This window comes from Lepisma saccharinum, chromosome 10 (assembly GCF_977018435.1).
Source record: "Lepisma saccharinum chromosome 10, izLepSacc3.1, whole genome shotgun sequence".
In the NCBI taxonomy this organism is placed as follows: domain Eukaryota; kingdom Metazoa; phylum Arthropoda; class Insecta; order Zygentoma; family Lepismatidae; genus Lepisma; species Lepisma saccharinum.
Genome location: NC_139238.1, coordinates 57088327 through 57112113, shown reverse-complemented (window position 1 = coordinate 57112113; position 23787 = coordinate 57088327). Strand labels below are relative to the sequence as shown.

Genomic DNA, 23787 nt, shown 5'->3' with positions numbered 1-23787 from the left:
AAAGTACCCCTAAGAAATAATTTCAAAACTTAGGTGTTAGGAATTATACGTCTTGTGCAGTTTGCTTGTCTTTAATTATTTTTTTTAATAAATAGTTAGTGACAATATTGGGAACCCAGCATGATGAAATTTGAATCATGTTTTCATTGATACATCCCAATTTCCTCAAGAAATGCACTTACCTCTTCTTCAACCATCAGATACGGCTAGGTGTTGTTGTTACATCCTTCATGAAAGTCTTGATGACATACTCGTGCATTATTGCCACCGGCTATCTGGATTATGACTCACAATCGCTGCTCTAACATTGTATTTTTTAAAAAAAAACTTCGTACATACACAACTACATTCGTTTCACCAACCACTCTTGGTACTCCACGCATCGACATACAACTGACAATGTTCACTGCCTCATATTACATGCACGGTGTTATCACCTCTTCCTGACACTTTTAAATTTACAGTTTAAGTATATATATATATATATACACTGCTGGACAAAAAAAAAACGAAAGCTTGCATTTTTTGTGATAACGCATAAATTCTGATTGGAAGGCTAACTAAATTATTGGAAATATATTCAACAAACAAACTTTGAGGATGTTCTACGTTACAGAAAACTACCGAATTGAGACCGCAATTCATAACCAATTGCAATTCAGATGTCAAATATTAAGGTGTCCGGTTTTTCTTGTCCAACAGTATATATATATATATATATATATATATATATATAAACGTATATACTAGGCATAATTTTAATATGGAAATATTTTATTGTAGTTATAAATAATATAAATGGAGTAACTAATATAATATATAATGTGTGTGGTGTAAAATGGTAACACGTATTGTATATGTAAGCCAATGCACTTACTCATGTACAGTGGAGGAGCTGCAGTTGAAACATTGAGGCTAGGCAGAAATTCCCAATTCGTCAAGGTCCAGTTAGAACACAGGGATTCGTTCAGTTTCGGTGAACAAGGAGGTAGATCTCCGTTAAGATTTCTATCTGCAGGAGAAAAATGGGTGAACGTAATGAAACAATTGATATTGGATTTCTAGTGGAAAATGTTGAAAAATGTAAAAGTAATGAAAGCCAATAAAAATATAAACGTTATTATGAATCATAGAACCACTTTCTGACACCTTACAAATTATTGTAAATTGACAAACAAGTTAATGTTGGAATACCACTGTTCATATAGTTTTGAATGTGACATATTCCATTTACTCTGAAGAATAGAGCACACATTCATACGTACATTACTTGACAGCATTACAAAACTTTCCTTACAGGCTAATTTTAGGGTTGCAAGGAACCCAGAACCAGGTTTTGATCTCGGGCGCATGAACATGGGACGATAAATTTCCTCCATTGTAATCCGTTCTGTTTTAGATTGAAACCAAAGAGTATTCGAGCGAACTGGAACCTCAATGTTTTACCAAAATACATTTCTTGCAGAATTATTCCGCCAGTCGTGATGCTGAGAACTTTATTAACCATTAGATATTTGTCGAACACGCAAACAAAGAAAGTTATTTTCGGCAAAACCAGTAAATCTTTAAACTTCTTAACACGAAACTTTTTTTTTCCTGCCTGGCCAGGCATATGCGTTCAGCTTGGTACCACACTTCCAAGTATTCGTTGTGAGTACAAATTTTGATTCACAAAAACACTCAGCGTATTGTTTAATGCTGTAAAATGTTCGCCAATCTATACAAGTTAGTATGAAAAATTTAACAGTAAAAACAGAGAAAATGAAATGTATTAATTCCAGTTGCGACTGCAGCCCCACAAACAAATTATATTTTGTTTGCCAGTAGTGCAAAAATAAATATTTATACCTCCGCTATCTTACTGCGTCCCGTTGCGATGTGTGGAGTTTTCAAATTCACTCTGTGCGCGACTAGTGGTAAACTGGTATATGAAGCCGCTTTCCCCTCGGGAATTGCCAGTACATCTCAATGTTAACTCTAACGTAAGCACTGCTTCCACTTCCCTCCCTGCTAGGCCCTTGTCAATGCTAAAAAGCGGACTGCATTCACTTCAGTCCAATCCTGCAGTCTAATGTACGGTGGCGCTGCCAAGTGGTAGAAATCGAAAGCTCTCACACTATGACGGCGGACACCGCGCATAAACATGGGATTACCGAGAGAAACAGTGGCCGGGCATGTAACTAGTCCGTTTCGATTGTCAGTAAGTGCGTGATAGTTTAAGTTTTCGAATCGATTCAAAGAGTTATTTGTTTTCTGGCAGTAAGTTATATAATCTGGTTTTCTGAATGGTAAATCGTACAAGTAAAAATGAATAATTCAATGAAAGACCGCAGCATGGAATTCATCTTCAAATACTAGTTAAGGTAAGGTATTTTTTTTTATGAAGGCAGCCCTCCTAACAATGAGTAGCATGAGCCGCCACGCAACATTTCATTATGCATATAAAGTGCATTTAAATATTCCCGTAATTTTAGGAAGAGGGGAAATATATGCTTCACCATCTAGTAATGTAAGTTACATACAGTATCATTGGAGGGCTGTATGATTTATACTGCAAGGGGCAGTGACAATTTTAATCTGACCCTAGATGGAGTTGAGTCGAGTGGTCGTTTTAAGTCCACTTGATGTACAGATAGGCTAATCGGGACTGAACCTCAGATTGAAGTGGGTTTCGAACAACCATAGGTCTCCACCTGGTATCAAACCCGGGATCCCTTGATTACAAGGCAACAAATCTACCACTGCACCACCGGGGAGGCCGAACCCTGGGTGGAACAATTCAAAATTGTAATTCTTATGGTTATGTTAACCGCATTGAAATAACACTTCAAATGTGTCCCTTCTTCCATTTCGAATAAAATTATGCTTTAACTTGACTGCGAAGAGGAATGCATCAATATAAATATAATATTTTGAGGAATGAAGTTCTCATAGGTTAAGGATGTGAAGGAACATTAGTTACATTGATTGGAACACAGGGGTCTGACCGTGGATATCCCTTCAACCTTGTCTCCAAATAATTATCCCGAGCTGCCTCATACACCTCCACTAAAATCTTTTCACCAACCGTCCAGCAATCGTCACCCAATATAACCTCTATCTCAACAAAATTAGACGCAGAGTTGCTTTCGAAACTACGCTCCCCCAACCTCTAAACATTCTGCTCATTTACAACACCCCTTCGCCACAGAACCAACATACCCGGCTGATAGATATTTACAAGTGCCCACTCGATGAATGCTCGCACCTTAAGAGTAATTTTCAGATGGGGAAAAAAGCCTGGTCCAAATTGTAATGTCAAGACGGGCGGAGATTGTATATGTTATTATTATAAACAAATGGACTTAATCACTAACTACAATTATTTACCTAAACATCACTCACATGGCACTTAGAATAGAGCTGTAAAATATGTCTTTTGGATTATTAGCTGTTTGAGTTATTTCATAGTGCACGAGTAAGTGTTTGGATCAACCTTCTCTTCTAAATCTTTAATTTTGTAAACGTCAAGGAATATCATTTGATCCGGTTGCAGTAGTTATTACTAAGAATTTAGAAAACTACTTTTAACTAAAATTATCGACCAAAATTGCTTTCTAGTAGTGTTTGTATAAAAAGAAAGCACTGTATTCGGCGACTAGATAATTCATATACATGATGGAAAGTTCGCCTGTCTCTTTTTTATCTAGGAATGTGGATTATTTGATTTTTATGTTCTTGGAAAATGATTAATTTAATATATTTTTGTTGGGATAGTTAATTTTATAGTTCTCCAGGTTAATCGTGAGCTAAATTAGAAATTGTAAATTTCGGGACATAAGAGAGAGTCTTTAGCATGTTGTGTTGTAACTTAGTTCCCTTGTAATAGAGTGGCTCTGGGTTCGATAGCAGGTGGCAGCGCATAGTGGTTCAGATCTCACTTGTAACTGTAAGTCCCGTCACGAGAATAATTGAAGTGTGAGTGTGACTTATCCACAGACTTTTGATATGTTTAAAATAAAACACTTTGTCGCGTGCCCCTGTGAAAATCAAGAGATATTTGAAATAAATGTATAATATTTCCTTCTCTATAGAACCTCTAAAAGCGCAGAAATATAGGTTTCCCGTTAGCACCATATGTTTTTACATCTGAGTGTTTACTATTGAATTGAACGTTGGAGGTTTTCGAAATTACATATTACACATCGATGGCCAAAATAAATCGAAATATCAAAATCTACTTTCGAATCTTGCTACACTTACTGTTTACAGCGTAAATAAAAAGAAGAAAAATAATTCTGATCCTGGCAGGGTTCGAACTCGCGACCCTTGCAGTTTGTTAATTTATACCAAAGCAAAATGAATTGTTTCTGCTTCTCGGTCGCAGAGAAGAAACAGCTGGATAGACAGGTTCATGTGACTGGTGCTTATCTTACTCGAACACGGCGAATACTTGACCTTGGCAGTCTAAAGCAGCTCCCGTGAGAGCCAACAGACAAGAGGAAACTTTTATTCAGATAGTTCGTAACAAAGGAAACAAACATTCCATAGAATGTAACGTAGAATTTACTTATAACAAATTCATACGATAAGTTACCCCAGACGTTACCTGCGTAGTATAATGTGAATAGAAACGACATATTTCATCTCTCCATACTGCAAGGGTTGTATTGCTCTTAATATTAGATTGCAGTCCGGATTCAGCTGTTTCGCTCAAATTGCACCTCGAAAGCAGAAGTATGCAGAAGTATTAAAAGTATAATATAAGAATAATAATTCAAACAGCTAATTATCCAAAATACAAATTTTACAGCTCTATTATACACGGGGTGTCTCATCTAACATTGCGACCTGAAATATTTCGTGAACAACAACAAATATTGAAAAACTGCTTTCGCAGATATATAGGTATGAGAGGGGCTCATGAAATTAGTGGACACAATACGTTCAACTACGTAAGGAAGTACGATTTTGAACACAAACGTAGGTTTTTTTTAAAAATGGAAACCCTATTTTATTTTCATCTCATTTAAAAGTACGGAAAAAATCATTAAGAATGGCGTTTGTTACATTGTAATATGTCAAGTAGTTCTCAAGTGAATGTAACCTGAAGTTGAGCGTGAAGGCGCATCCCTCACTATGCCGGTCGGCAGAGCCGAGCGCAAATGTCGTCACGCATACAGCCTGCACGCATGTGCCGCATTTTTCCTACACTCGCCATAGATAAGTATCATCCCGGCCTTTTCAGATTCTGAAAATACTATTTTCTCAGCAACAGTTCTCACGTACGTACACTATCACAAACGCCTGGTTAATCAGTGTACTTTGTTACGCCCTTGCTTTATTTGATAATTTGATAAATCAAGAAGTGAAAGAAGTTTTTCAATATCTGTTGTCGTTCACGAAATATTTCAGGTCGCAATGTTAGATGAGACAACCTGTATATAGGAGTGATGTTTAGGTAAATAATTGTAGTTATTAATTAATTCTGTTTGTTACTGATAATAACTACAATCTGCACACGTCTTGACTTTACATTTTGTATAAAACGAGGAGAGGGACACGTAAATAACGGAACATGTTAAAATACATCTGCTGATGTTCCTCACAACTTACTCATTTAATTTCAGTGGTTTTCTTCTCGAGAATATTAACGGTGTGTTTTATCACACAACAATTTTCAATTTAGCACTTGTTGTAAATATCGAGGCTTAGCAGCAACTAAAAAATCTCAATTTCAGGTAGTCTCGAGTAACAGTCACGTTCTCTGAACGAGTAATAGTTTCAATACATATTTTCTTATTGGCACGTAAAAACTATTACAAAGTTTCAGGCTGCAACTGATGTGACGAGAATAAAATACATTATGTAGCACCCATTTTGTTAGAAAAAATGTTTTGGACATACGGGGATTTGAACGTAGGATTTCAGCTTAAAAAGCTGGCCGTGTACCGACATGGCCACAAGCCACACTGAAGAAACCAAGCTATTCGAGTAATTTAACCATAATATTGCATCTTTTTTTGTCCAGCTCGTAACTTTTGATGTCGTTTATCGCTAATTACATTAATTTGAAAGCAATACGCTTCATCAGATAGGGTTCATATGCCGTACACATTGCCGACAAAACACAAGTGAAGCTTGTGCATGAAAATTAATGAGGACGTTGGGAAGTCGCGTTTTTGTGGAAGGTTAGTGTTTCCAACCCTAAATGATTATAATTCTTTAATTTCCGTCAACATAGCGGATTCTGGTATGTGACGACGAATTTCATTAACAAACGGCAAATAAAGTATATTATTTTAAACTATTTCTTTCAAAATGAGGAGTCATTATTCTGGAATCTACAGCGGCATTCACTCATTCGGTAAGAATTTTACGAGAGTCACAATTCTATTTTTGTGCTTCATTACGGAACCAAAGTGCACGTGTAAAAATAGTGAACTCCATCAATTTTTATTTTACAAAAATTCCATTTACTGTTAAAGTTGAATGAGAGGACAACCATTGACTTATATTTGATAGCCGGATGACTGATGTCCGGGGGGGGGGGGGGCGGGGGTAACCTCTTCTCATGCGCCTCCCTTGCTGTGACATAAAACCTTCTTCATTTCGCATTTCTATTATTTTTGCCATCGCATATTCAGTGCCAACTTTTAAGATTCTGTTTGCCAAGTGTACGGGGAAGAAGTTTATTTATTCTTCAAGCCTTCTCCTGGATTAGGATAAGACTATATCCGATTTTTTTTTTTTTGCATCATTTTCAGAAATTACAACAGCACTATTTCCGTCTCGCTTATTCTAATGGTATTTTTCCTTTTCGTTTTTTAGTGTTGCTTTTCTTCCATTATCGGTTACTCGCGACGATGAAGAGAGGTTCAGGCCAAATTCGAACTCGGGGCCCTTGCAATCTAACGCATTGTGATAAACACTTATTCACGAACGTCACTTTTACATTACTTTGATTGTATACGTGGATAGTTCAGTTAATTAATATTTACGCTGCAATCTTTCCGTTAGCCCTAATCTTTGAGACTGAGAAACAAAATTCCCTGCTTGTGTTTACAATGATTGATAGTAAGCAACACTGCTGCTTTCCGAACACTTATTTCGACTGTACTGCCAGACATGAAGCTAGACTTCAACTCACGCGAGTGTGCCACTTTCTCTGAACAGAAGTGCACATTTCCCATTTTTTACATCAGAAATATTTTTCTTTTGTAATATTTTTTCAATCTCTTTATCGAGTTCCGACATTGATGTTGTCCGGTGTTGCTGACAATAATTTTTTGGAGAGTTTCATGAGGTAGCAATACCATTTTTCTTGCGTGTTCTATTATGTAAAGAGACTTGAAAATATTCCACTAAGTATCGGAGCCATAAGATATGGTAGAAAATCTCCAAATTGAACTATAAACTTCTTCATTTTCTTCCAGGATATTCGTCGTTTTACGAGATTTCTCAGCATATGCTTGTAACGAGCTATTTTTTTTCTGATCTGGTTTCAAAGGTACATTGCCTTTTAAAGTATTATGTGCACACTCACATATATCCTGTACCAAGTTAGGATCTCCATTTTTCAGGATAATATTTCTGACTAAGGGTTTACATTTCGATAGTGTGCGGAGTAATTCAGCGTTCCTGGGAGCTTATTATTGAAAGTCAACATCTAGCTCACGAGTGAGTCTTCTCGTTCGGTAGCCAACTCGGTTGCCAGCCGATAGTCGAATTATTGAAACTGAACGAGTTGAACAGCTAACTAGTTCAAGGTCTCGAGTTGCATACGAATGAAATGTTGGCTGGCAAGAGAGGCTAATGTACCATTAGCCAATGGCGTTGCGACTTTTCCATCTCCGTCATCGCACAGCTGATGGCGTACAATTTTGTTTCGTCTGCAATGAAATACCCAATGCATGCATCAAAGAGAATGAGATGTTTCGATACTCTTTGTCACGTATGATCTTAATGCACGGATGTGTTAAGTGTAAAATGTCGGTAACATCGCATACAATTAACGACCACGCTGTACCATCTGGAAATAGCAGTAAAACTCTTCCACGGTTGACAAAGATATGAAGAATAAGTTAAAGTTCTGTTGCTGCGTAAAGGCAAGTATCCATTCTATTCTTAATATAAAAATAATTATTGTATTTGTTGAATGAAAATCACAGTGATGAGTTTATTAAAATCGTATGCACGATTCATAAGCAAGGATGTCTTCGATCTAATCTAATATAAATTGTTGCGAACATGTGAAATTGTGCGAAGACGCACAATCTAATAAAACGGTGACTAGTGGTGAGAAAGTTTAGTTTGGTACACAAAAGTTAATCAGGACTGGATGTTGTGTTGTCAAAACATGCCCTTTAACTCATATTACTCACAGACCTCATTTCTATTATTGCTCGACACAAAAATACTCCAAGCAGAAAGTAACCACAAAAAAATACAACTTGTGCTTATGTGTGTCTGTATTTTGCTTCTTTTCTATGTTAAGCCCCTTTTCTGCATTTTTATCTTAATTTTGTTATTCCACTGTGAAAGATTGTATAACTTTGAATCTCCACCTGCATTTAAGAATGATTTTCAGTATTGTTACTGTGTTTTTCCAATTTTCCAATTCCATTGTTATAATGATACACATAATGTTCTACTTGAATCGAATTCCGTAAATCACTATAAGCACATGTGGAACATGTTTCATTATTATTTATCTCGTTTTTTTGTGCAGATCGATTTTTCAACATGTTTCTATAGACTTACGTCAGTAGGTTATGGTTGGTGCCCTTAGCATTATAATTATACTCCTATGTACATACATATACAGTATTACTAATTTTACTTTTAAGTAGGTTTGGATACTTTAACATTTCCACATGTTCCTTGATGTGCTACTCAAATATAGAACATTTTTTATACATCAGTGATTTGTGGCAGAGTAGCCTGCACAAGCTACTTTTCACAACAATTCCTCATGGATTAATGCATTCTTCATATTTAAAATGTACAAATTAGTTTCTCGGTAAGAGTTTAGTATATCCGAGACACATTTAAATCGAACATTTTGTGTTTCGAATGGCTCGTACTTACCAATTGTGCATTGCGGAACATAGTACAAGGTGCCATTATGCTTTTTACACGAAAATAAACACAAATTTTCACATACAGTGTAGCTACTTCTTTTGATTGATGTCTTTGCTTTCGTAACTCACAACATGGCGGGCTGAGGTTGACTACCTTAGTGGGTATGCAGTGTTTCCAACATTCTTCACCGAAAAATACCTACTATCGTGTTCGTCATGTGTGTAAATTGTACATTATGCACGGGTATCTGACGGATAGCCCAGGTAGCTGACGGATAACCCCACGAACCATTCACGGATAGCCCCACAAATCATTTCCGACAAGGTTAGGTTTGGTTATGTTAGGCAAGCATAGTTAAAAAAAAAAGGTTTGGAAACAGTAACACAGCTTAAGTCATCAAACGTACGCAGCATCCGGTTCTTGTTGGGGAAGCAAATAATAAAAGCAATGGCAAATGTGCCTCGGTGAGATATTTCTCTTGAAAAATATATGATTTCTCTGTCAAATAGATTCCACGATGATAGAAAATACCTCGATGAACGTTGTAAGCTTTGGAGAAACTCATTTCCGTAAGTAGTTTCTTCTCTAAAATTGAAGAAATGTGTCTCCGATATACTAAACTGTTACCAATTTATCTAAATTTACTTCCAATATTCTAAATGTATTTCTTATCTTTCTGTACAACTTGCAAATTTCATTACACAATCTGAACCATTACCATGTTTTCTAGTGTATTACTTCAGATAGTTATGTATATATTTTTCATTCTAATTCGTTTCATTTTTTCTTTCAGCATTTCAGATTAACCCTCCAGTACTCGCGCGGGTGACCATTGTCACCCAGCCCCTTTGTTTTCGTTGCCGCCAAGCAGTGTGGTGGAGGGGAGTGGTAGGGGCTTCAGTACCTTCCGCCTACATTTCCAGCTACCTGACTAGTGTGCGTTTGTATGTTGTAGTGAGGAGTGGCCCGTGTTATTGCGCTTGAAAGTCAGTTGGGTGACACTTGTCCCCCGCGCGATTAACGGCGTTATGAATGCACCAAAGCGTCCAAAACTCTGTAATAACTCTCTTATTTTGGACGTATTGCTTGGTGAGAGTTCCGATGAGGACGATGTTGTGGAAAATGATAGTGACGATGGTGGAAATGACCATTTAGATGTCCAGGACTATCTCTTTGACACCGAAGAAGCAGATGAGCCACAAAAGGACCAAGTGAAAAATGCCGAAAATGACCTTGCCGCCAAATGCGGAAGAATTATCCAGTGATGAAGAGGACATTCCATTTGCAAATTTATGCATGCTAATAGATCAGTTTAAAAATGTAATGAAGTGGATGAACTATTCCCTCAGCCCAGAAATGTACGAACCAGAGCTGACAACATTATTTTCCGGCTCCCAGGACCAACTGGACAGGGTAGGGAAGCACGCAGTGCACTTGATTGCTTTGTACTTTTTAACGTTATTGGAACTATAGCTACATCAACCAACATTTATATTGACCATATAAAGAAGCATTTTAGCCTAGACAGGGACGCCAAACACACGAATGTTTATTGAAATTCGTGCTTTCATAGGCATTTTGCTACTAACCGGCTGTTAGGGAGTAACAGCAAAAAAAACTAAGCAGGTGCGGGACAACTCTGCAGGGACTGGTGTGGAAGTTTGTTATCTTGCCATGAGTGAGAATAGATTTCATTCTCTCATGCGATGTCTTCGTTTTAATGACATCAGAGATCGTCAGCATCGAAGATAAATTGATAGCTTGCGCCTATCAGAGAAGTCCTACAACTTGTGGGGCAACACTTGTGGTCAACGCCTCAATCATTTACAAGTTCAACAATACTGCAGCTAAACCACCTGCAAGACGAGAATTCCTGAAAGGTTTGACGATGGAACTCATAAAACCTGTGATTGAGAGTCTAATCTAGCTTCCTTTCATCCCTGCACATCTGAAGAGAAGAGGAAAGGCCCTTCTTGTAATCGAAGAAACTCGTCAGCTTGAGTGAGGACAACAAGGTAACAGTAGAGGTCGCTCCTATCTGTGTGGGAGGGTAAGAGACAAATCAACCAGATAACATTGTGAAAAATGTGGACGTCATATCTGTAGTGATCATTCATCAATTGTTTGTACTTACTGAATGCTTGGAATGGGACTGAGGTAATACAACCATTGCAACTGTAAAATATTGCTGACTTCTTAGTATTCTTACGTACAAATGTAATTTCTGTAGTTAAACATTCATTTCAATCTTCATATCCAAAATGTGAAACAAAATAAGGACATTATAGGCCTAGTTATTACATTGAAATTTTCAACCTACAATATGCGTAAAAAAATATTACGAGCAACAAACATTGTTGTGATTATACTCTTTCTATATGTAAAATGCAGAGTACGCTTTAGCGATTTCTTTTGCCTTGTAATATTGGCCAAAATATGTTAATATATATGCTTATGGATTCTCAATAAAGCTGTCTTTCAGATGAGCAAGGAATTTTACAATGTTACCCTGCATTAAAAAAAAGTTATGGTAGCCTAAAGTTTAAGATATTTTTTCCATGCAAAATTTTGTTAAAGAACGATTTGGTAATTTTTTCCTTACAACACCTGTTTGATACAAAAATAATACAAAAAACATTTTAAGTGTCACTAGAATAGATTGCAAATATAACGAAACAAAAAAATCCACCATACTATAATTAGTCTTTTCGAAATAAATAAAATACCTTATGGGTGACAACTGTCACCCGCGCGAGTATCCGTGTTACGGGATGCCGCGCGAGTACTCGAGGGTTAAGCATTCCGAGAACTCCAATTGAAAGAGGATGGTTAAGTAACATATGGCTTGTGTTTGTGTATGGCTGGTATTGGAGAGGTCTCATGTTGCTGCAATCATCTTCATACTTGAACATGGTGTACAATGAAGGGATAATATATCATGCATTGAAAAAGAAAATGCATGGCTGCTTCCTCATATGTAAACGCTACTAACCATTCCAATAAGTATTATGGACTTTGTTGCTTCCGTGCAGAAGAAAAGAAGGCTGGACATGACAAGTGAAACCGAATTCACCGATGAAATATCAGTCTCTTGTAACATTCCGAAACCTACAAAAGACGAGTGATATGTATTTCTTTAAAATTAAGTTATTCAAGTTAGGCACCTGGCCAAAATGTAGTGATCAAAAGTGCTTTAATATGCCAGGTTGCACTCAAACTACCTGTATTAGTGCTAAGAGTTGGAAAATAAATGCACAGTTATATTTTGTGGTCAAGCAGAAAGTTCAAAGTGGTTTCAGTAAAAATCAGGGATGAACACTGCATCAAACCTAAAGTTCATTGTGACAGCTGGCAGTTTTACCATCTCTTTCACTATTTTTTTAAGCTACTGAGACCAAGTTCTTCCTTTTCCTGAAGTTTGTAACTAAGGTATAACCCATGAGAGAGTAATGAGAAAATTATATGAACACACACAAAGGTCTTACTACTAATGTCTGTTACTCCTAAACAAACATTGTCCTTGCATAGGTACATAACCAGATGGAATGGTTAATTATATTTGCTGATGCTGTGGGAAGGGAGTATACGGAATAAAGTGCCCATACAGTTTGAAAAACTTTACTGTGAATGAGATTTGCTCTGTTAAACAATCTTGCTGAACTAAAGATAATGAGATCATCAAGTTGAAACTAGATTATCCCTATTACTTTCAGGTACAAACACAAATCCACAGAGAAGGAAATGTTCATATGTAGGATTCTGGGGGATGTTCAAATGTGTACTCTGCTAAAAGACCAGTCCATACCATTCTTCAAGAATGTCTTGCTGCCTGAATTATGGTCTTGTTGGTTTATCAGGCAGAGCCAAAAGAAAAGATCTGCATTCCAAATGAAACATGCATAGATATTGTGTTGTCAGCAAGGGTGCCGTGATACTACCATTAATAAATATAGGGCTCGTTTTCGTTATATATGTGATTGATTGGTTTGGTTTATATTACTTCGCTTTTCTGTAGCTTTTGGCTAATTGCAAAGGTGAGAATGAATGGTAATGAGATGAAATTGATGAAGGGACACTAAAAAAAGAGCACCCATGCCTTGACTGGGATTCAAACCCGGCATCCCTGGCAGTGTAGCTATCCACTCCGCCACTTAGGCTGGCTGTTATACATGTGAGTTTACGCACTTTTCGGTAATGTAGAAAATTAGAGCATCTACTTAATGCAGCATGTGCTCCAGTTTTGTTTTGGGATTTCAAGTGGAATGATGTCAATTTATTCAGTTGCTCTGTTTATCACAAGAATGTTATGGAGCTGTTAACATGTTCACTTTAGCTGATGATGTTTTAAAAATGAAAACGGGTTTGATTTTTAGTGTTTACTATGCCTGGTTTTAAAATTAAGTTTGTTGCTGCAACCATGCAATCAATTTTTCAACAGTGCTATTGATACATAAGATTTTTTATGTGACCATCACATTCATTGAAACAAAATAAAATATATACAATTGATACCTGTCTACCCACAAAAATAAAATAAAGTACAAAAACGTGCATACCTAAAACATGTAGCTACATTTTTGAAAAATGTTTCTTTTCCACTTACTTTATTACATAGAATAAAAGTGTTTGCTAAAGTAGAAATTTTTGTTTGGGTATTTTGAACCTTCATTTGAAGTATGTTTGCTACCCTTGACCCTCTGTACCCGTGAAATGTTTTGCTGTGAACATTTTCAGTTGCTTTTAGCTCTCGGAAACGTGTTATTGTGAAGAAAAGTACATTTGTTACCTCAGCGTCTTACTTTACTGTGAAGGAGCACAGCCCAAAGACTTCCCGGCAGTGAATATAGCACCCAACAAGACATCCCACAACTACGTTAGGGGCCTTAGGTTTGGAGCTTATAGAAAGTTCCATACTTTTTCATTATTTTAGTGTGCATACAAGCATTTTCTACTAATGAAAAGCAGCAAAAGTATTCGGAGATTGCAGGTTTCTACTTGTGCTGGCCATAATTTGGGTTCAAATATATGTTATTTATGTTTTCTGCATGCAATAATCAATTATATATTTCGTAAATCATCAAAATTTGTTGATTAAAAGGAAAACATTAACTCTCGAAGGGGTACAGTGGTTAAAAGTACATTTCTTCTTATTTTTCTGGTGCCAATGGTTTCTGCAACAGAGCTACCTTCATTCACTTGTTGGAACTTGAAAGGACAACTTATGTGGACTGTTCCTTTCAATTATAAGAAATGTTTCTATTTGTGCTTATAAGTGTTTGAAAAATTTATTTTCAAACATACAACAATTCACAAGAAAAAATATTTCAAAGCTTCCTGAAACCCTTTGGATAACATCCTATGGGTGCGGATGAAATATCTGCTTGGATGCCTTTGTGCTGCTGGCATGAGAAATGAGACATTCGTGAATGCCTTTTCTGAAAGTTCTCTGGTGGTGATTGTTTTGTGTTTCAAAAGGAGGAAAATGTACTTTACAACTAAGTTGCTGACATTTATCATAGATGAGCTTGACATACATGGTGAACCATTCTTTCGGTAGCTCTGATGAAGTCCTGGTCGAGTCTGCATTTTTCGCTTAAAATTTTACTTGGTGAGCCACTCTTGGTTACACACACAACTAAACCTTGACATTGACTGCCATGCTGGGGGCATATTTAAATACATTTTACAGAAAAAAAGAACTTACATTAGTGTGCAAAGGCACCTATCACAATGCCAGCCTCAACTTTCGTTAGAGCAGTTATACTCAAGTAAAATTACAGATATTTTTTACCAATCCAATATATCTATAAATAGTCTGTAATTTACTGCAAAATTCTGCCATTATATTATTTTTTTGAACCTATATAAATTAATAATCCTAGTCCGTGGCCGTGCCGTCTAAAGCACCTTGCTTTGGACGGCAGCTGCTGGACGGAATGGGTTCGATCCCGGGTTCAGTCTCCGTGAATTTTCAGCCTGTGTATATGGCTGGTGGCAACCCACCATCTTAAGGAAATTGGGGCGCTTCGAATGAGTAAGCGTAATCCGGTCGCGAAGACCTACTACAATGGCTGGGGATACGTCAGGCTGACCCCCCGACTATTCCAATCATGGTTGAAGATCTCCACACTTAGAGGTGACGAGGGAAAGCGTGGGAGGGAGACCGGCAGCCGGTCGGTAAGCCATGGTCCTTCATGGGCTGTTACGCACAGAATTATTATTATTATATAAATTAATAAATCCTGTTTTCTATAATAGTACTTTATCTGTATCCACAAATATTTCATATTGGTCCATCAGTATTATATATGCGGAGAGACATACAAACTTTCCAGAGAAAAAAAAAATGACAATTATTAGAAATATTTATGCATATGGGACATGATAAAAACAAATAACAAAAATGTTAGATACTCTCTATTAGTAGTACAATTGTATACGTTCAAAAGTCACACTTGGTACGAGGCCTATTAATTTTTTTAATTTAACCACAATGGAAATCCTATTTTGACGATGTTTTTTGTCGATTTTATACTATTGCAAATTGTGTTCTTTCATCTCACATTTCGTATGAGTGTCATAATTTCTTTCGAGTTAAAGTACGTAACACATACTCCTACGCAAACCTACACCCACCCACGCACACCCACACACACCACGCACACCTATTGCAACTTTGTGATTTTTACCTCATACTTGGTACGAGGTCGATTATTTTTATTAATTTAAGCACAGTGGTAAACCCATTTTGACGATGTTTTGGTCGATTTTATTCCAACTCTGTGATTTTTTATCTTGCATTTCGTACGAGTGTTATAATTTCTTTCGAGTTAAATTACGCAACATTGCGATGGCTTGTAAGGTAAACTATTGTGCAATGTTTACGCAACAAGTTATTACGCAAACCCGTATCTAGCGTGTTGTTGGTTATGACGTAATGGGTGTCTTCTGATTGACTTACTATTTCGGATGTTTTCATCCGCGCTTAGGTTACTTAAATGGTTTTCGCATTACAGATCAGTCAGTATCGTGAAAATGTTTTGAAGAGTACGGATGTGTTGTTGCAGTGTTAAAAGTTAAGTATTTAAATTTATTTTAAAGCTACATACTATTTATTATTTTAAGTTTAAAAAAAGTGTATCAAGTGATTTTTTTCATAGTAATTTCGATCAGATTCAGTTTTGATGTGATCATATGTTACTTGTTGTCTCTGGAAATTCTGTATAAATAACATAGCTGAAAATTTTATCGTAATAGGTACAATTATTTTATTTTGAAGGTGGTTCAAGTTGTTTTTCACACAGATTGAATTTGTATAAATTTGTATTTGTATTGAATTTTGTATTTTTTCCCGAGAAAATTTATATATAAATACCAGAGCTGAAAGAAATATTATAATTATAACTATTGTCTTTTAAGTTACATTCTATCAATTATCCTAAGTTTAAAATTGTTTTTTTCCATAAAATACGTAGAATCTTATTGAATTTTGACTTGATTGTGAGTTTTGTATTTTTCCCTGAGAAAATGTATATATAAATACCGAGAAACTTTTATTTAAATAACACCTTGTAAAAATGACAACTCGTATAACCGACTTACCACTCGAACTGCTGCACTAGATTTTTGCGTACACGTTCGATGGAGGTGAGGATGTCGCGAGGCTCGTCGACTTAAGCAAAATAGCGCCCGAATTACCTCCACCGTGCGAAATTATTTTTATAGACAATCTTCGCAAAATAAGCTGTATGAAAAACTTGCAGAATCCCAATTCTCTTTTTCGGGCTGCAGGCAAAAAGTTGGCCGATAGGATGGACGAGCTACATGAGGCGAGGGAAGGAAGGAGACGATATACGGACGATTGGTATGAGTCAAACGCGGAAACAGACAGCATCATCACACAACTCATCGCAATGACTGAGGCGCTAACTTTCTTCCTGTCACGTGAATTGTGTTGATTGGTTCGCTAAGGGAAATTTTCCCGATTAGTAAATTGAGGTTATATATATATAATATATTCTTACTACTTATGTGCATTTAGTTTTTTACACCACAGATAAACGGTTACACAGTGCAACATTAACTCGTCTATTTTGTTGATTTGGTGTTAAGTAGTGTATTTGGTGTCTGCATGTGTAGTACTATGTTCTGGAGCGGTATAGTGTGTGGTGTATGGTTACATGGAGCGAGCTAACTAAACAAATGAATGTTTGAAGCCGAGGCAATTGTTGAATTTTTTAAACTTGAATACAGCTATTCGTCTATTTGGTTGAATACAGTTCTACTGCACTTGCCTGGCGCTGGGATGCACCTGCACTCCACCATATGTCTGAAAGTGTAGCGAACTAGACGGGGCTAATAATTTCTTAATTGCAATCATTTTTACCGAAAAGGTGACTTGAGTTTACGGATGTTTTTAGAGTTTTAACACAAACACACAGCGCAAATTTATTTTTGTAGTGTTTAATCGATTAAATTGGTTTATTTTACTTCGCTTTATTGTCCCTTGCTGCGACTGTTGTACATTTAAAGGAGGTAGGGAACATGTTTCTAAGAGGTAGGGATATAATTGATGCAGATAGAGATTGTGTGAAAAGAGAAAATGTGTAAGCAGAGGATAAGGAAAATTTTTCATTTTGAGTTTCTTATCGTAATAGAACAAGGAGATAAACAGATTAACTTTTGCAGGTGACCAATTCTCATAAAATATTGATAAAAGATACGCTATCTTTTAAAAATGTAATTACTTATAAACATGGAATGCGTGTATTCTACAAAAACTTAACCCCCTCTTTCCCCCTTTCAAGAATTCAAATGTTGTGAAAACAAACAAAAAAAGAAACATCAACACGGACAACAATCATGCATCACAAAAAATAATATCATATGTACTACCGATTCTTTTTTTTAACAAATTAACATAACATAACCGACAGCGCTACAGTCCTCGTGAGGGCCTTGGTTTACCTACCGGCTGCTGGTCTCCCTCCAACACTGTTCCTCCGTCACCTGTTATAGCGTGGAGATCTTAGACCAGTATTGGGGTGACGGGTGATCAGCCCGACGAACCCCCAGCCGTTTTTGTAGGTCTTCTCGACCAGGTTACACCCACTTACTCGGAGCTTCCAAATTTCCTCACAATGGTGAGTTGCCACTGGCCCTATTCGTAGGCCGAATAGATTCCGACCAGAACCAGATTCGAACCTATGCCGTCCCGCAGCGAACGATCTCAAGACGAGTGAACGCCTTAACCCGATCGGCTTCGGAGGAGGACTTTTAACAAACCTATTTTGTTTAATTAAATAAAAAAAATAATATCTAATGAAAGCATATGATAACAACTTATTTGAACTAGTTTCTAAATTCAAATATTTAGGAGTAATATTAACAAATGGAAATTATATTAAAGATGAAATAAAATAAAAAGTAGGCTTACTTTGTTAGTTTATTTTACCTTCCTAACAGAATATTCGAAGGCAAAATTAAAAAGCAATGGATATGATGCATCCTTGTTTTAAAACCTTTCATTAATTGTACATTTGTCAGACATATTAACAAGATTCTTAGGTATTCCAAATTCGAATAATTTATATTTTTAGCATCTTTAACTTCAATCAAGTTAGTTTCTGGAACTATGGGTTCTGCTTCATTTATTTCTGATTTATCTCCTACATGAACATGTAAAAAGTCATTAAAGCAAGTCTTCCATCTATTTAAAATATTCAGCCATTTTTCATCAAGTTTACTTTAGGTTGCCACCCCTTTCTAAATTCATTTGCACCTCTGATTATTTTATTTCAATTGCGTTAATTTTACTTTTCAAGTAATCTCCTTTTTCTGTTACTTCTAAACATGCTGTTCTTTAACCACCTAAGTCTATTTCTATTAGGTTATGCGAACCATTGCTTAATTTTTTCTTAGTTTATACATTGTTTAACTGTTGATTCTATTCTATGATGTACGTACTCCCAATTCTTATTTAAGTCTGTTTAATTTAAATACTGCAGATTAAAAAAATGTACAATTATATAGGTTGAGGTTCATTATGTGGAAATAAATTTCATTTTTTAAAAGTTCATTCTATGCCAGTGATTGTATTTTTTTTTATAGTGTCATGTGCTTTCATAACTTACTAACTCTTTAGCCTTCTTAAACCCAAAGGTTCATAGCTGCAACAACACAAGCCTTCGATCTGTCATTATCTTGAAAAAAATCTATATACTATTTTTCCATCCCTACCGATTTCCTTTAGGTCTATCTCAATATTGTCCTTCCATCTTCGTCTTGGCCTTTCTATAGATCTCTTACCATCAGGTTTCCCAACAAGAATCCTGTAAACTCCTCTTTCCTCTCCCATTCGTACCACATAGCCTGCCCACCTAAGTCGTCTTTATTTAATTGTTCTAATAATATCTGGACATGAATATAAATTATGTAGTTCTAAATTATGTAAGCTTCTCCATTCATCCCTTTTAGGTCCAAATATTTTCCCAACAATCTTATTTTCAAATACCCTCAATTTATGTTCCTCTTTCAATATAATAGACGAAGTTTCACATCCATATAATACTAGAGACAAAATTACTGTTTTGTATATTTTAACTTTTAGTTTCTTAGAGAGAAGTAACATGCATTTCCTGAATTAAGCCTACATTTTATTTTATTTCCTCTTTAATATAATTTCCATTTGTTAATGTCACTCCTAAATATTTGAATTTAGAAACTAGTTCAAATAAGTTGTTATCATATGCTTTCATTAGATATTAAATTTAGATTGTTTTTAATTAAACAAAATAGGTTTGTTAAAGAAATAATCGTTAGTTCATATGATATTATTTTTTGTGATGCATGATTGTTGTCCGTGTTGATGTTTCTTTTTTTGTTTGTTTTCACAACATTCGAATTCTTGAAAGGGGGAAAGAGGGGGTTAAGTTTTTGTAGAATACACGCATTCCATGTTTATAAGTAATTACATTTTTAAAAGATAGCGTATCTTTTATCAATATTTTATGAGAATTGGTCACCTGCAAAAGTTAATCCGTTTATCTCCTTGTTCTATTACGATAAGAAACTCAAAATGAAAAATTTTCCTTATCCTCTGCTTACACATTTTCTCTTTTCACACAATCTCTATCTGCATCAATTATATCCCTACCTCTTAGAAACATGTTCCCTACCTCCTTTAAATGTACAACAGTCGCAGCAAGGGACAAAAAAGCGAAGTAAATAAACCAATTTAATCAATTAAACACTACAAAAATAAATTTGCGCTGTGTGTTTGTGTTAAAACTCTAAAAACATCCATAAACGCAAGTCACCTTTTTGGTAAAAATGATTGCAATTAAGAAATTATTAGCCCCGTCTAGTTCGTTACACTTTTAGACATATGGTGGAGTGCAGGTGCATCCCAGCGCCAGGCAAGTGCAGTAGAACTGTATTCAACCAAATAGACGAATAGCTGTATTCAAGTTTAAAAAATTCAACAATTGCCTCGGCTTTAAACATTCATTTGTTTAGTTAGCTCGCTCCATGTAACCATACACCACACACTACTCCGCTCCAGAACGTAGTACTACACATGCAGACACCAAATACACTACTTAACACCAAATCAACAAAATAGACGAATTAATGTTGCACTGTGTAACCGTTTATTTGTGGTGTAAAAAACTAGACGCACATAAGTAGTAAGAATATATTATATTTATAACCTCAATATACTAATCCTGAAAATTTCCCTTAGCGAACCAATCAACACAATTCTCGTGACAGGAAGAAAGTTAGTGCCTCAGTCAATGCGATGAGTTGTGTGATGATGCTGTCTGTTTCCGCGTTTGACTCATACCAATCGTCCGTATATCGTCACCTTCCTTCCCTCGCCTCATGTAGCTCGTCCATCCTATCGGCCAACTTTTTGCCTGCAGCCCGAAAAAGAGAATTGGGATTCTGCAAGTTTTTCATACAGCTTATTTTGCGAAGATTGTCTATAAAAATAATTTCGCACGGTGGAGGTAATTCGGGCGCTATTTTGCTTAAGTCGACGAGCCTCGCGACATCCTCACCTCCATCGAACGTGTACGCAAAAATCTAGTGCAGCAGTTCGAGTGGTAAGTCGGTTATACGAGTTGTCATTTTTACAAGGTGTTATTTAAATAAAAGTTTCTCGGTATTTATATATAAATTTTCTCAGGGAAAAATACAAAACTCACAATCAAGTCAAAATTCAATAAGATTCTATTTTATGGAAAAAACACTTTTAAACTTAGGATAATTGATAGAATGTAACTTAAAAGACAATAGTTATAATTATAATACTTTTTCAGCTCTGGTATTTATATATAAATTTTCTCGGGAAAAAATACAAAATTCAATACAAATACAAATTTATACAAATTCAATCTGTGTGAAAAACAACTTGAACCACCTTCAAAATAAAATAATTGTAGCTATTACGATAAAATATTCAGCTATGTTATTTATACAGAATTTCCAGAGACAAAAAGTAACATCTGATCACATGAAAACTCAATCTGATCGAAATTACTATGAAAAGAAAATCACTTGATACACTTTTCTTTAAACTTAAAATAATAAATAGTATGTAGCTTTAAAATAAATTAAATACTTAACTTTTAACACTGCAACAACACATCCGTACTCTTCGAAATACTGTCACGATACTGACTGATCTGTAATGCGAAAACCCTTTAAGTAACCTGAGCGCGAATGAAAACATCCGAAACAGTAAGTCAATTAGAAGACACCCATTATGGCATAACCAACAATACGCTAGATATGGGTTTGCGTAATAACTTGTTGCGTAAACATTGCACAATAGTTTACCTTACGAGCCATCGCAATGTTACGTAATTTAACTCGAAAGAAATTATAACACTCGTACGAAATACAAGATAAAAAACACAGAGTTGCAATACTATAAAATCGACAAAAACATCGTCAAAATAGGTTTTCCATTGTGGTTAACTTAATAAAAATAATAGGCCTCGTACCAAGTGTGAATTTAAACGTATACAATTATACTACTTCTATTGCCAAATATATAAACTCCATCAGAATATTTGATCTGTGAATGACGAAACTACACCATACACAATAGTATATTTAGAGAATAGATTAGTTTGAATTCATTGCATGGGTTTAGCAATTCAACTGTTGTCAAGACAGCATTCGTAGCTATTCATTGACAAACAAAATATTGTTAGAGCACAAAACACTTGAATAATTTCGTCTGTGTTACATCACCTGGTTTAGCACTGACAAATTGGGCAGGTATTGTTGAGATCAGGATTCTTTATTTTCTGTGAACAAACAAACATAGCCAATCAACTGCTCGACTTGTTTTCTGAAATTTGCCAGCTTCCTAGTGTATTGCAGACAGAAAGTCATATATACATGACATTTGACCATATGTTTACTATTCATGTTGCTGAACAACTCCCATGTGCACTCAACACAGGGAAACCGCCATTAAAATGGTTAACTTGCTGGGACCACTACAAAACTGCACTCTTTCTTTACTCTCATTCAAAGTCTTCAGTAAAATTTGCCTTTGACACTTGAAATCCTTTCGAAGTTCCTGTAATCTTACATCACAGTGTCAATATATTCCAGTGTCATGTCTATCTGCCATGCGGTATATTCAATTCCTAAAAAATAAAGAGTATAAATAGTACATGTATCACAAACAGAAAAATGAAAAAAAAAAATATATGGTTGGGGTGGACCAATGTGATATGTTCACGTTGACTGCTACTAATGCTTAACCATTAGGTCTGTCCCATTCGTAACAAACTGTGATTATAAATATATATATATATATATTGTACACATAAATGGAAAAAAGTTTAACCTGCACAGTGTCGTGCAGTCTGTGTCATGCATTGGGCTCCGACTTTGGGATGTGCGTAGGTTTGGGTCCCCTGGAGGAAGCGTAACAACTTTTCACGAGATTTCTGCCTGTGTATGGAACCCATGGCCACCAGCCATCGTGAGGAAATTCGGGAGCTACGAAAATATAGCGTAACCTGGTCATGGAAACCTACGACAATGATCAGGGGTTCGTCGCAGATGGGACTGAGGCTGGCAGTCTGTAGATAGGCCCTGGCCCGTCATGAGATGGAAAAAAAATTTCCCACTTATTTCTGGATTTTTTATTTTTCTTTGCACAGGATTATTAAAAGAAACACACACACAAACCAGGTTCATAACAGCAGCTTGTGAAATGCTAGCATCGTTTTACAGCAATAATGTCCTATGAATAGTATTCTGGTTCAGTTAGCAAAAAAAGTCATTTCACTCAATGGATAACAGAGGGAAGAAAATTCTAAATCTAATGAATTACATTTCAGTATGATGAAACCAACAAAAATAACAACTTAGTTCGTTACATGTATTATTCTTTTTCCCTACAAAATTCATACATGCTTTTCGTAGTTTGGATTTCATACATTTATGCAGATATTAGAAACTATTACTTGCATATGTAGAAATACTGTGTGTCTGAAAACACTCCCGTCAATGGTTGTATGGATCCCTATTGTGCTCCACTGAAATGTGAGCTCTATAACAAGTCAACAATGGATATATTTCACATAACGGCTGAACAGACTTTCTGTACTCTTCCACGAAGATACACTGGGAGTCAAAGTGATTAGTGTTGCCAAACTAGAGAAACTTGTGAAAATAAACGAGTGGATCACTACT

At 35.9% G+C, this 23787-nt stretch overlaps 1 protein-coding gene across 1 annotated transcript in view; it reads right to left on the bottom strand.

Annotated features, from left to right (window-relative positions):
- LOC145994111 (uncharacterized) overlaps nucleotides 1–23787 on the bottom strand; it is a 113592-nt gene that overhangs the window by 63053 nt on the left and 26752 nt on the right. The window contains exon 4 of the mRNA XM_083130199.1: nucleotides 878–1012. Coding sequence (XP_082986325.1) covers nucleotides 878–1012 — 135 coding nt within the window. The remainder of the gene's footprint in view (nucleotides 1–877; nucleotides 1013–23787) is intronic.